The sequence below is a fragment of the Lepidochelys olivacea genome (assembly GCF_965140295.1).
Source record: "Lepidochelys olivacea isolate rLepOli2 genome assembly, chromosome: 8".
Taxonomy (NCBI): domain Eukaryota; kingdom Metazoa; phylum Chordata; order Testudines; family Cheloniidae; genus Lepidochelys; species Lepidochelys olivacea.
In genome coordinates this window covers 73,957,337-73,970,203 of record NC_140418.1, presented here as the reverse complement: position 1 = coordinate 73,970,203, position 12,867 = coordinate 73,957,337, and the positions used below count along the sequence as shown (strand labels likewise).

The 12,867-nt window shown below is 40.7% G+C and overlaps 1 protein-coding gene across 6 annotated transcripts in view; it reads right to left on the bottom strand.

The window, feature by feature from the left end:
* ARHGAP29 (Rho GTPase activating protein 29) overlaps positions 1-12,867 on the bottom strand; it is a 91,760-nt gene that overhangs the window by 32,989 nt on the left and 45,904 nt on the right. For all 6 annotated transcript variants that reach the window (XM_084637337.1, XM_084637342.1, XM_084637340.1 and 3 more), the window contains exon 3: positions 3,645-3,788. In XM_084637337.1, the coding sequence (XP_084493463.1) occupies positions 3,645-3,788 (144 nt within the window). The remainder of the gene's footprint in view (positions 1-3,644; positions 3,789-12,867) is intronic.

The following is a 12,867-nucleotide window of genomic DNA, read 5'->3' as shown; positions in this document are numbered from 1 at the left end:
CAGTGAATGACTAAGGCTAACATTAAAACATTTTTCACTGAAGTCTTTTGATAGCCAGCAAGTGACGAATACAGTATTTTATTAAAAGGAAGATGGAAATTTACAGTAGTTAGGAAGAAAGTAGCTACACATTAGAATTTAATCAGGTCACCAAATCATATCCCCTCAAAATGTGCAAAAGGTTCTATTAAATTTTAAATCCCCCCAAAGAATCAGAACCTTGGGTTTCTAATCTCTTCTGAAACAGCTCTTGAAGCAGTGTGATGCATTCAAACTAGAAACATGTTAGAACTCTGGTTCCTTTCCAGCTCAAGGGAAAGACTGTTACTTACTGTAACAGCAAAATCACTGGCCACCACACACATTTTCCCTGTGTAAAGGTCTCTCATTCCATGAGGCAAGACTCTACTTAGCACTTGTCTTAACATACAATGCACTGATGCAGCTGTGCCGCAGCGGCATTTTAGTAAAGATGCTATGATGCCAATGGGAGAGCTTTTCCTGTCAGCATAGTTAATCCACCTCCCTGAGAGGTGATAGCAGTGTTGACAGGAGAAGCTCTCCCATCAACATAGCACTGTCTACATAGGGGTTAGATCAGTATAACCACATCGCTCATGGGTGTGGATTTTCCACACCCTTGAATGACACAGTTATACTGATGTAAGCTCACAGTATAGACCTGACCTTAAATTTTCTAAATGAGCTATGGCTGCATGCCAATACTTCATGTGTACATAAAAAGCTATAGCCATGCTATTGGACCTAGCTGGGCTCACTTGCTGAAAAAAGACTGGATGATGCAACTGCACTGTTATACAATGCCCTTTTTATTTAAAGCATGTTGATAGTAATATTGTCATATACTCATTACTAAGGTGCTGGTTTGTCATGGGGCTAAAAACATCATGGATACTGTAATTTTTCTGTTTGACCATGACTTTTCTGTCTGTGATTTTAATAAAGCAGAGTTTCTCAAATGGTGGGAAACAGGAAGGTTGAAGGTAGGTCACCAGCCCAGTGATAAGGGGAAGCCCCACTGGGGTGGGAGGGATGGAAAGAAAGTCAACAACCCTGCACTCAGCTTGCAGAGGTTAGGCATGACAGTTCGGTTTGACCAAGTTGGAATTAGGGTTGTGGTGCGAGGGTGGAGGATGCTGCTGCAGGTGGTCAGTGCCCTCCTCAGTGGGGTGAGGAGGCGGTGAGATTTATATATATTGTATTTAAAGGGGTATAGCTGTTTTCATACATCTGACTTTAGACACCATTTCCCCCTAAAACATGACTTTTACCCAAAAAAAATATAGCATTACACAATATACAATTATGTTTCACAAAAACATTGTGTAGTCGCTCTATTACTCTCAAATGCTGATAAAACTGTCCATCTAGTTTCAAACTTTGCAAAAACCAAACGAACTAACAACATATGTTCTGGTTAATTAGCACTAAACGGAACACTAGCTATCAAGTCTATTTCTGGTGTGAGTGAACAAATTACATGGACTAAGTCTGGGCTTTAAAGATGACCTGCAAAGAAAGTCAAATGGAGTTTGTACTCATGCTATGATTACCAAAAAAAAAAAAGTTTTGAGCCAGGGGATGAGACGAGTGTTTTTAAAGTTTACTCTTCTGCTTGTTTTTTTTTTATATTAGAAATTCAGGTCATTTGCTCCGACAGTGCTGACAGCAAGTACAGAACCAGTGGAGTTATGACTTCACAGGAACCTCCATTTCCGGGAGAGCCCTACAGGAAACTCTGCTTGCACCAGGAAGAGACAGAAGACTGGGGTTCTAGTGTATGCAGTACTTCTAAAGCACAAGCAGGAGGAGCTACTTGGCAAGAAGAAAATAACCATAAGAAGTATTACCTCCATGTAGGAGAAGGATACAGATAAACCGAACAGTATTCTTAACTGACATAGCAGCAATATCTATGCCAGAGGGGAGGGGAAAAAATAATATGTTGGACATCGCTACAAAAGATAAGTAGAGAACAAGAGAAAATACCTAGAGCAAGGAAAAAGTTATATAAAGAAACACAAGATGTCAGCACAGAGAATCCCTGCACGGCTCTTGACAGAGGAAGAAAAGCAGATGGGATTTTTACTCACACTTCAGAGCATTCTCCATGTCATGTAGGCAGGGCCTAGTGACAGCAGCCCTAGCTAGCTCCACAGTAACTTCCTGGGCGACAGGATAATCCTAGGACTACACAGAAAGTTGTATCCAAGCATACCTCCCAAGATTTCTAGTGGCTAAAGTGGAACAAGTCTTGCCCTCAGTGGGTGGCAAGCCTGGCGGGTGGGGAGAGAAAAAGTTGCAGAGCAAGCCTGCCCACAGCCATCTGTGAGGGACACAAGCCACTACTACTCATAGCAGTGACTCCTGTCCCTCATGGATGGCTGGGCTCAGCTTCCCACTCTGGGCATCACTCCCTGGACCCTGGTGCATGGAGTCATAGTGCTGCTAACTCAAATTTGGACTGGCCATCCCCCATCAGGGGGCCAGCTCAAATCTGAGTGGCACTGCTACCCCGCTTGCCAGAGCCAGGTCTCAATGTCCAGAATGGGGAGCCGAGGCCAGCCAGCCCGCCCTTCAAATGGGACAGGAGCTTTTGTGGGCAGCCCTGCAAAACCTGGGACTGCTGGAAGGTTATTATAGAATCATAGAAGGTTAGAGTTGGAAGGGACCTCAGGAGATCATCTAGTCCAACCTCCTGCTTGAAGCAGGACCAATCCACAATTTTTGCCCCAGATCCCTAAATGGCCCCCTCAAGGATTGAACTCACAACCCTGGGTTTAGCAGGCCAATGCTCAAACCAGAGCTATCCCTCCCCCCTGTCAAAGGTTAAGAGTAGAAAGCACTGCCAGTGCAGAGAGAGCTAGAATGATTATGCGGGTCACCCTGGTGATGTCTCTTCCTGTCTGGGCTGGGTCTGAAGCCAGCTGGAGAACTGCAGCAGCAAGTGCCCAGAGCAGCATGTGCCAACATCTACAACTCTGATATTCTGTTCTTTATGGACAACTTTAGCACATTCATTTTGTCCTCCAATTTTGGGACTACAAAAACAAGGCCTATCGAGCATTACAGATTTGTATTACTGATCTGGAAGTTTATTCAATCAGGACATGATTTCATATCTTCTCTACACATTTATATTATGAACCAATTGAAAGCTGATAATATTAAAGAGGCATTCGCTGGAAGATCAAAGTAAGCCTATTCAGGAGGGTAAATCTCATGTAATGACAAATGTACTAGTGTTAATCTTAATTACATACATGTACAGTTAAACAAAGACTGATATAAAGAGACAGCTTTCAAAGCACTAGGTATTATTACAGTTTGCTTCCTGTAGTACTGTAATTCAATTTTTCCTTTATTAAAAATGGAAGAGCAAGCTTATTTAATAATACAGCTGACTTAGGGGAGTGGTGGGGGAAGAGACAGACTTTAAAATGTACTGGACTACTCAGAAGTTTAAAATAATTTGTATAAGGCTATTTTCCTTTTGCATATCTGCAATCTAGATCATAAAGTTTTATTTGTTCCAAAGCTAATACACTGAAATAACAGACCCTGGGTGTTATAAATTACTAGTTCCCCATTTTTCCTGAATTTGAGAGGTGATATTTCCTTACCTTTCACCTTTGCAATGACTGTTCCTGCAGCACTAAGAATGTCAACTGAATTGAGAGTCTGATGTTTACTTATCACTGCCTTTAGGACACGAAGCAGCTCCCCTAAACGTTCATGAACAACATGATGCAGACAGTCTTCATTTTCTGAAAGAGATTTTTAAAAATTGGGTCAAAGCAATTAGAAAACTATCCTTCACTTCTGTACGTCCAGTCTCACAATGACACACATTCAAGACTTTTGGGTTGTGTTCCCTACTGTGGTTAAGTTTGCACTGAAATCTCAACTTCACTAATAAGTTCTAAGCTAACAAAAGTTACTTTGTGTGTCGGTATTTGCCAGTAGTTTTTTTGCTTCATTGTTATCTACAAGATTAGAAAATTCATTTCCCCAAAAGAATTCCAACCAAATCACTAGAAGGCTAGGGATGCTATGATGGAGGTCCTCATACCTAAGAAAATAAACAGGCCTAAACCATGTCCCTGTTGTTCCCTTACCATGGTATTAGGGAATTGATTTCATCCACCTCTATTTTGAAGGAATTCAGGATAAAGTCTGAATAATGCCTAATGAAACAATAATCGTTTTTTAAAATATCTTGGAAATATGGCATCAACCAAAAGCATAATAGCAAGTTTAGTGCGAGAGAGCACATTAAGATTAGCTAGCTTTTAGCCTAAGTGTCAACCAAAAGGTTTTCAGCATCCTATGATGCTTAGTCCAGAAAAACTAGAACAAATTAACAAGCAGGGATATGAAATGGCATACATGCCTTTTCACAGCATAGTTCTCTTGGTATGCAGTTTTTCTTTAGGTATTTTTGTATGCATGGTACAGGCTGAACCACAGACTCTTCCGTTCCATTACGGAAATGGCTTTGGTGCACAGAGTTTAAGTTTCACATGCACTAGAGTGCTGCTTTGTAAGCTGTGGTAAAAAGCTGTCAGATTCATGAAAGACTAGCTTATAAAAGAAAGAATAAAAAGAGGATCTAATACAAGCTGATTCACTTCCCTGTAGAGCAAAAAGGGATGACTTACTGTGACGTTTGTGATCGTTTGTGCATAACAAAATCTAATACCTGGAAGCTGAAGCTAGACAAATTCAGACTAGAAATAAGGTGAACATTTAAAAAACCATTGGAGCAAATGGAGCATCTTTCTAAAAATAAAGATATGTTCTAGCTTGAATCAAACCCATAACTTCTGGTGAAGAACTGCTTGGTGAAATTCTTTGGCCTGCATTATGCAGGAGGTAAGACTAGATAATCACAGGAGTCCCTTCAGGCTTCAGTCTACGGGCTTGTCTTCACTACCAGGATAAGTTGACCTAAGTTCTGCTCCTCCAGCTATGTGAGTAACTTAGCTTAGGTCGACTTACCCCGGTGTCTTCACTGCGCTCTGTCAATGGGAGATGCACTCCGGTAGACCTCCCTTACTCTTCGATGGCAGAGCACTCTGCCATCGATTTAGTGCATCTTCACTAGACCTGCTAAACTGACCCCCTAGCTGAATTGATTGCATCGCTGTTGATCTCCCCATAGTAAAGACCAGCCCTATGAAAGCTTCACTCTCACTCTTAACTACTTAACAGTAACTACTATTTGAGGTTGGGGGCAGTTATAGAAAAGGAGCATCAGGAAAAAAATAGATGGCAGTGGAATACTGACCTATATTGAAACTAAAATTGGATCACAGCAGTATCCAAACAATCCCAAGAGAGTACTGCACTTTAATATGCAACTCATTCTAAAGCAATTTGGAGCCTGAAGAATTAGAGAGTCTATAAAACCACCTTCCACTTATGCATTAAAAGCAACATCTGTAAAAACAGAATATTTCTCAAGCCAAAAATTACATAGACAGTTAAAGTACAACTGGTGCCAAACTCAAGTTTCAAATACATATTAAAGTCTACACTTTACTATGTTGGAGTATGAACACATTTTCTACTTAAGTCTCTCTAAAAAGGAGACATTTGGCTAGGTCCAAATTAGGCTCATCTAACAACATAAGTAAAAAAAGCCGTGTTCAGTGGCTCAAACTGCTATCTGTTTGCATTATGATACTGCACTATTTTACAAAAATATTTGAAACACATTTATTGTTTCCAGTGGCAGGAAAAGACAAAAAGGTCTGTGATGAAAGTAATGCTGACAGAAAAATGCCATCATGAACTACGGGTGAACTGCAGTCAGCAATTTTAATTTATCCAGGACAGGAAGTCTCTTGTGTTCTTGTCCATTTGGGGAAAATATATAGTACTGGGGAAAGAAACAGAAGTGTAATATGCCAGGTTAATAATAGAATTTCTATTACCAATCTGCTCTATCTAGTTCAATTATCACCTTAGACAAGAAAAAATATGGTTTACAATGAAAAGACAATACCCAGGACAATGTAAACCCAACAAGTTTCTAGGCTGACCCAATCTCACTCCACTTTCAAGAAGTCACATGATCATATTTGCTTTCAATTTGCCTTCCTCCTCCTCTCCCACACCATACAATTTACCTTATCTATATGAAGACAAATGAGAATTTCGTCCATCAATGAATATTGCATCAAGTTCAAGCCCTTTGTCCTTATTGTTCTGTGCTGTGATACCTAAAAGAACACCTAGGTTTCTAGAATGACTGAGATCGACTACTCTGAACGTCTCCACAATCGAACTATTGCAGAGGTTAGGCTGGTTTGTGTAAGAGACAAGAGTCTTCTTGGAGACCTCCTGCAACAAACATTGGCCCTCTTGATCTCCTAAATGAAAAGATTGGGCTGTGAATCCGGGACTTTCTGCTTCCTTCACTATCACTCCCCATAGTGAAAGTTTTGTTTTTTAAAGTTGTATCAGCAACACAAAACCAGACATTTTCCAAAGCATGCAAGAGGCCTGGATTGGGAGAAGTCGTGTGTGTGTGTGTGTGTTTGGGGTGGGGGAGATCCAACCCCAAAACCCAACTAGAGAGATGTGGGGGGTTCTCTTGTGTTTCGGGTTTTTGTGTTCTCACAAAGCTAAGAAAGTGGCTTTTCAGACATTAAAGAGTTCAGTAGCTTGCCTACGACAGATAAACTTTGGTTTGAATTCAACACCTGCCTTTCTCTAGTAGAAAACAAGACCATCCCAAAATTAAAATACAACCACCAGAAATGTCATTTTTGGACGAGGTGTGGAGAAGGGGAATGGGGGTGGGGAATCAGAATAAATGTATTAATCACAAATCAGGCTATAATGTGATCAATATTGCCAGTCAGTCTTTTCTCCGAAGTTTTCAGCAAGTCTTTAGTTCAGAAGGCAATATAAGCTAAAAAGCTGAAAAGCATAAGAATATTACTAAAACTTAGTCAGCACATAGTTTAGCCTTCAGTTCCAAAGATACCAGGAATTAGAGCCTCCCATTGCTTTATGGCTACTCATTCATCTTCATCAGTGTCAGAATACCACAAGTTACCCTATTTTCTAATTTTGGACACATTTCTCAAAGGCAAGCTTTTGTCTAATAAAGATTAGCAAGCAATAATGGCCTTGCAACTATGGATTCTACTCATCCAAAACAAAATAAAGTTCTATAATCAAGCCTGTCAGCTTCAATACAACTTCCTGCCAAGTCAGTTTCAATTACATTACATACAGTTGGGAAAAGCACTGTGGTATCAGTGGGGTCAGGTATTGCTTAATTTCCTGTGGCTTTTCACCAGGCCCAAACGTTTTATGAAAAGTTGTATGTTCCAAGAAGTGTTTTTGAAAACAGGTTACACAAGTGGTAAAATGCAGAGATTAAAATTAAGATTACATTATGCTTTGTTTAACAGCAAAGAAAAAGATATGTTGGCTGCTTCATTTCCTACATTGTTCTTTAAATCTATGCATGAGATCAAATATTAGAAATCAACTTAACAGTTTTTGTTTATGGATTTTCTGCAGCGCTCTTTTGCAATATCACTTCAGACTAGCATCCATGTGGACTATTATGGAAAGCACACACTAAATTATAAGATAGGTAGTAACTTCCCAACTATTCAGACACAAAGCTTTTAATGAAGATTTCAGTTTAATATGAAGTTATACATGATGGATTCAAAGTTACCACAAGGCCTATTACCTCTGCTCACTGGTGTACCCCAAATGTTAACAGAGGAAATATATCTAGGCAATCTATAGGGTTTTTTTTTTAGATAAAATCCCATTTCATGAGGGCTAGCAACAGATCTCTTTGATTTATCAGAAATTTCCATTCCAGAATCACAGATAGTAGAGGCTGGTTCCCCCTAGACACCAATATCGAGTAAATGCTGTTTCCATTAAATTCTTCAGAAGGATTAAAACATGTTATCAGCAATTACACCATATAGATCACATGACTGAAGATCAGCATCAAAACAAAACAGATCCATTTAAAGACAACTTTATTCTAAAGTCTCATTCATGCCAACTCAGTCAACTCCCATACTGTTTAGTAGGAAACAAATCAGCATTCTGATCTGCACTGGATCCAGATTATGAGACTCCCCAGTGAGCATCGCCGACTAAGCAAAATGACCGTACAACAATGAACCGCGCTGAAACTGTCTAAGCCAGGCATCTGCAGGTTTTGGAAGATGTCCAAGGTTAGCCCATCCTCATTTTTGTATTCTCCCTCACCAGCCACACTGACTGACAAGACTCCATTGCATTACTGTCTAATCTGCCAGAGGGTCATGATCAGTTGAAGTCAAACATTGAAAATATTTCTTAATGTTCTTTAACATTGCTATAGATCAGAAAAATATATGGCCAAATCAAAAAGTTATCATTGCTCTTTAGTTAAGTCCTAGGAGATATTCTTATCAGACAAGCAATCATAGCAACTCCGACTGGTATGTCTAAGGATAGTCATATTTGATATCACGGGGCAGAAGACACTTTAAGATGCGTGGATGGATAGATGCATAAAGGCAAAATAGTGTGTGTTGATTCCTAATGCACAAGTATCTTTCTGTACACCATACAACAACTAAGGGAATATCTACACTTGAAAATTAATTCAGGTTCAAGTGAGGCATGAATTTAAAGTGCAATAAGTATTCCTGTCCATGTGTAGACAGACCTTAACCAAATCAATAACATGCATTTAGCTCCCTAAACAGGAACCAGAAATCATGCACAGAGGAAAACCACCAGAAATTAACAGAAGAGAAAAAATGTTAACGCTGCCACAAGTAAGTTTAACTCTGAATTTTGTTGTTTAAGGCAATCTGTGATGTCTACTGTCAGTGTGGCATTTCAAAGGAGATCCTCAATTATTAATACCCGAGATACTTCAGGATTTTGAAACTTCTGATCCTACATAAGCCTATTTTTCAATTTTAAAAATGTAGTTATTGCTTTACTATCACCATAAGATATTTCTCAACCAAGGCCAACATAATATTGCTACTACCCAACAAAAAGTCCAGTCAGCTGAAAGATTGTGACACAGGAGGAGTTATTCTGCTGTTAGTATACTAGCACACAGGTCATAGCTTGCTACCGTTAAGGTTTCACAACAATTGCCATTATAAGCTTGTGGTCTCAGCCAATCAAGTTTCTACTTCTGTCTCACGGACAACAGTTTCCCCAGGAACTTCCCATTCTGCAACCCAAACCATCCCTACGTGCATCTGAAGAAGTGGATATTCACTCACGAAAGCTTATGCTCCAATATGCCTGTTAGTCTATAAGGTGCCACAGGACTCTCTGCCGCTTTTACATCCCTACGGAGTCACACTGAGTTAAGGACTCATGAGGCAAGATCCCACTTCTGGTTTAGGGCCCTTGCCTCTGCCCCAAAGTGATTTTTGGGGGAGAAAGCAGCAAACAATTAACTGCTTTTGAGCAGAAGGAGGTTGAAGCGTGAAGAGGGATATACTTTCTATTATTATAAAAAAGTCTCTAATCACTTTTGAACAGCCCAACAGCCGAAATATTTAGGGGTTGAAAGGTGAAGTCTGGCACGGAAAAGCCCCTACTGGGAACAGAAACTTACCTTGTTCTAGAAAAAGTTTTGATTTGATCAAGTTATGAGTCATTAAAAAAAATCACATAACATGCAAATTTCCCCCTAAGATCAAAGAAACTGTAATTAATTGCATATGAGAAATAGAATACAATTATGTAATTGAGATTACTACAGTTGTATATTCAAAAGGGCATTGGTTAAAGTTATGCACCTAACCTTATCTTTGGCATTTCCTCATTTCTGAGAGCTTACCACGAGATCACACACTTCTGGCTTGTCTATATGAACACAGTTTGCAGCAAGCTGGGGTGTAACTCTACCCCACACTAGCCTGCCATGTACTAAGTGCCCACTAAGTGATACCATTCAATCTACTCCCATTTCAAAATGGGGTAAATCAAAGCACACTACAGATTTTTTAGTATAACAGTAGGCTCCACACAGACATTTAGTGCATTGCACACTAGCACAGCTTGCTGCAAACTAAGCATTTGTACAGAGAAGCCCTTTATAGATTGTGTAGGCTGAGCTTATTGCACACACCAGGGGCTCCTTGCATTTCTCCTCCCTTGTTCCCTGTGCATCTCCCATTGCACTTTATTTCAGGGACTCCCTGCAACTTCCCCTACTTCATCCCCAATTCTTCCACAGAAGCCAAGGACTCTGAACCCCTCCCCCACATGCCAGGATCTCATATTACCTCCCTCTCCATTTGAGGGGCTGTGTGCACATCCCCACTGCGTCCTTCTCCCCATCACCATCGTTCTTTCTATCTGGGAGATAAGTCATTCAGAGTGTCAACATGTTAAATTATTGGGAGGATGGAACATATGAGATATGGAACTATGGCTGAAAAGCATTATTGGGTGACATCAGCCACTTCTTTGATCTTCAAAACAACTGCAGAACCAATAGCTGTCGTTCTGCTAAACAGATGGCAGGGCTCCCTGTGTCTCCCATTTTCCCCTTTCGGTTTTCCAATTTCCCGCCAAATCAATAGGGTTCTGTCCATTGATGCCTACAGCACTCCCTGAAATTCTGGAACTGATCAGGTGCAGCATGAAAGGGTTACTCAACTTGAGCAGTAATTGTGGTTCTTCGAAGTGTGTCCCCCTATCAGTGCTCCACTGTAGGTGTATCCATGTCCCCGCACCTCAATCGGAGATTTTGGGTAGCAGTGTCTGTTTGGCCTACACATGCACTCACTCCGTCTCATGCTCTGCTTCGTGGCTATCTAGAGCTGCATGGGTAAACTGCCCTCAATTCCTTCTCTACTGCAGAGCTCATTGGTAAAAACTCCAAAGTAAAGGAGAGGGTGGTTAGTAGAGCACCCATGCCGGGACACATCCCGAAGAGCCACTGTTACTGAACAAGGTGAATAAACCTCTCTTCCTTGTTTCAGAATGTTTTTGATGAAAACTATGGAAGTGGAAACATCTTATGGAATGAATTTGAACTCCAGATGGAAGAGCCCCTATTTCTCTGATCCTTTGAGCAAAGTGATGGCTACTAAGAATACTGTTTTCATAGATAGATGTGTAAGCAACCATGGGTCCATGAGTTCAAGAGGAGGCCTTGTGAGGCACTTGAGGAGAAAGTTAAGATCCCATGTTGATGCAGGATGTCTGATTTGTGGGAAGAGGTTATCCATACCCTTGAGGAATCTTTTCATAGTAGGATGAGCAAATATGGAGTAGCTGTCTATCTTACGATGGAAGGCTGTTATGGCTGTGAGATGCACCTGTACTGAATTTAGAGATCATCCTGATATGATGGGTAACATGTTTTGAGTAACACCAGAATTGGAATTTTTTCCATTTTTGAATATACATATGACAACTCATTATTTTTCTGCTATATAAAATAGCACCTCTTTCACATATGCTGAACAAGACACTCTATGCTTTCGAAGGATCAAGGAGCCAGGCCTTGAGTGGAAGAACCTGAAAGTTGGGGTGATGGATCTGTCCAGCATCCTGAGAAAGGAGGTGAGGAAGGGGCTAAAGAGTGATTGGCAGGCAGATCACTAACAGAGTAAAGTATGGGAACTATGTTTGCCTTGGCCTGTGGGAACTCTGAGAATAACCATTGCTCTCTCTTATCTTGAGCATGACCTTCAACATTATAGGAACTGAAGGAAAGGCATAAAGGAGATCTGTGTTCCAGTAAAAGAGAAAGGTGTCTCCAAGAGAATGACGATCCAATCTGGCTCTGGAGCAGAACAGAGCATTTCCTGGTTTTGGCTATGGCAAATAAGTCTATTTCTGGGAGTCCCCAATGGGGAAATATGCTGTGGAGAATAGCATGGTCTACTTTCCATTCTGTGTTCCAGAGAAAAATTCCTGCTGTGGTGTTCTGTATGCCTGAAAGGTAGGCTGCTGATATATTGCATGCACCAAATTTCACAGTTTCATTGATTCTAGTCCTCTTCCTAGAGATTTATTTAAAACATACATGCTCTGTTGTCTATCATAATATTTGTGTTTGCCTTTGATTAGTGATAGGAAATGTGAACAGGCATTCCTTACCACTCTGAGCTCTACCAGGTTGCTATGCAGTGGGAATTTGAAGGGAGACAATTTGCCTTGAACCATATTCATAGATTCATAAATATTTAGGTCAGAAGGGACCATTATGATCATCTAGTCTGACCTCCTGCACAACGCAGGCCACAGAATTTCACCCACCACTCCTACAAAAAAACCTCACACGTATATCTGTGCTACTGAAATCCTCAAATCGTAGTTTAAAGACTTCAAGGAGCAGAGAATCCTCCAGCAAGTGACCCGTGCCCCATGCTACAGAGGAAGGCGAAAAACATCCAGGGCCTCTTCCAATCTGCCCTGGAGGAAAATTCCTTCCCGACCCCAAATACGGCGATCAGCTAAACCCTGAGCATATGGGCCAGATTCATCAGCCAGATACTGCAGAAAATTCTTTCCTGGGTAACTCGGATCTCACCCCATCTACTAGCCCATCACAGGCCATTGGGCCTATTTACCATAAATATTTAATTACCAAAACCATGTTATCCCATCATACCATCTCCTCCATAAACTTATCGAGTTTAATCTTAAAGCCAGATAGATCTTTTGCCCCCACTGCTTCCCTTGGAAGGTTATTCCAAAACTTCACTCCTCTGATGGTTAAAAACCTTCGTCTAATTTCTAGTCTAAATTTCCTAGTGGCCAGTTTATATCCATTTGTTCTTGTGTCCACATTGGTACTGAGCTTAAATAATTCCTCTCCCT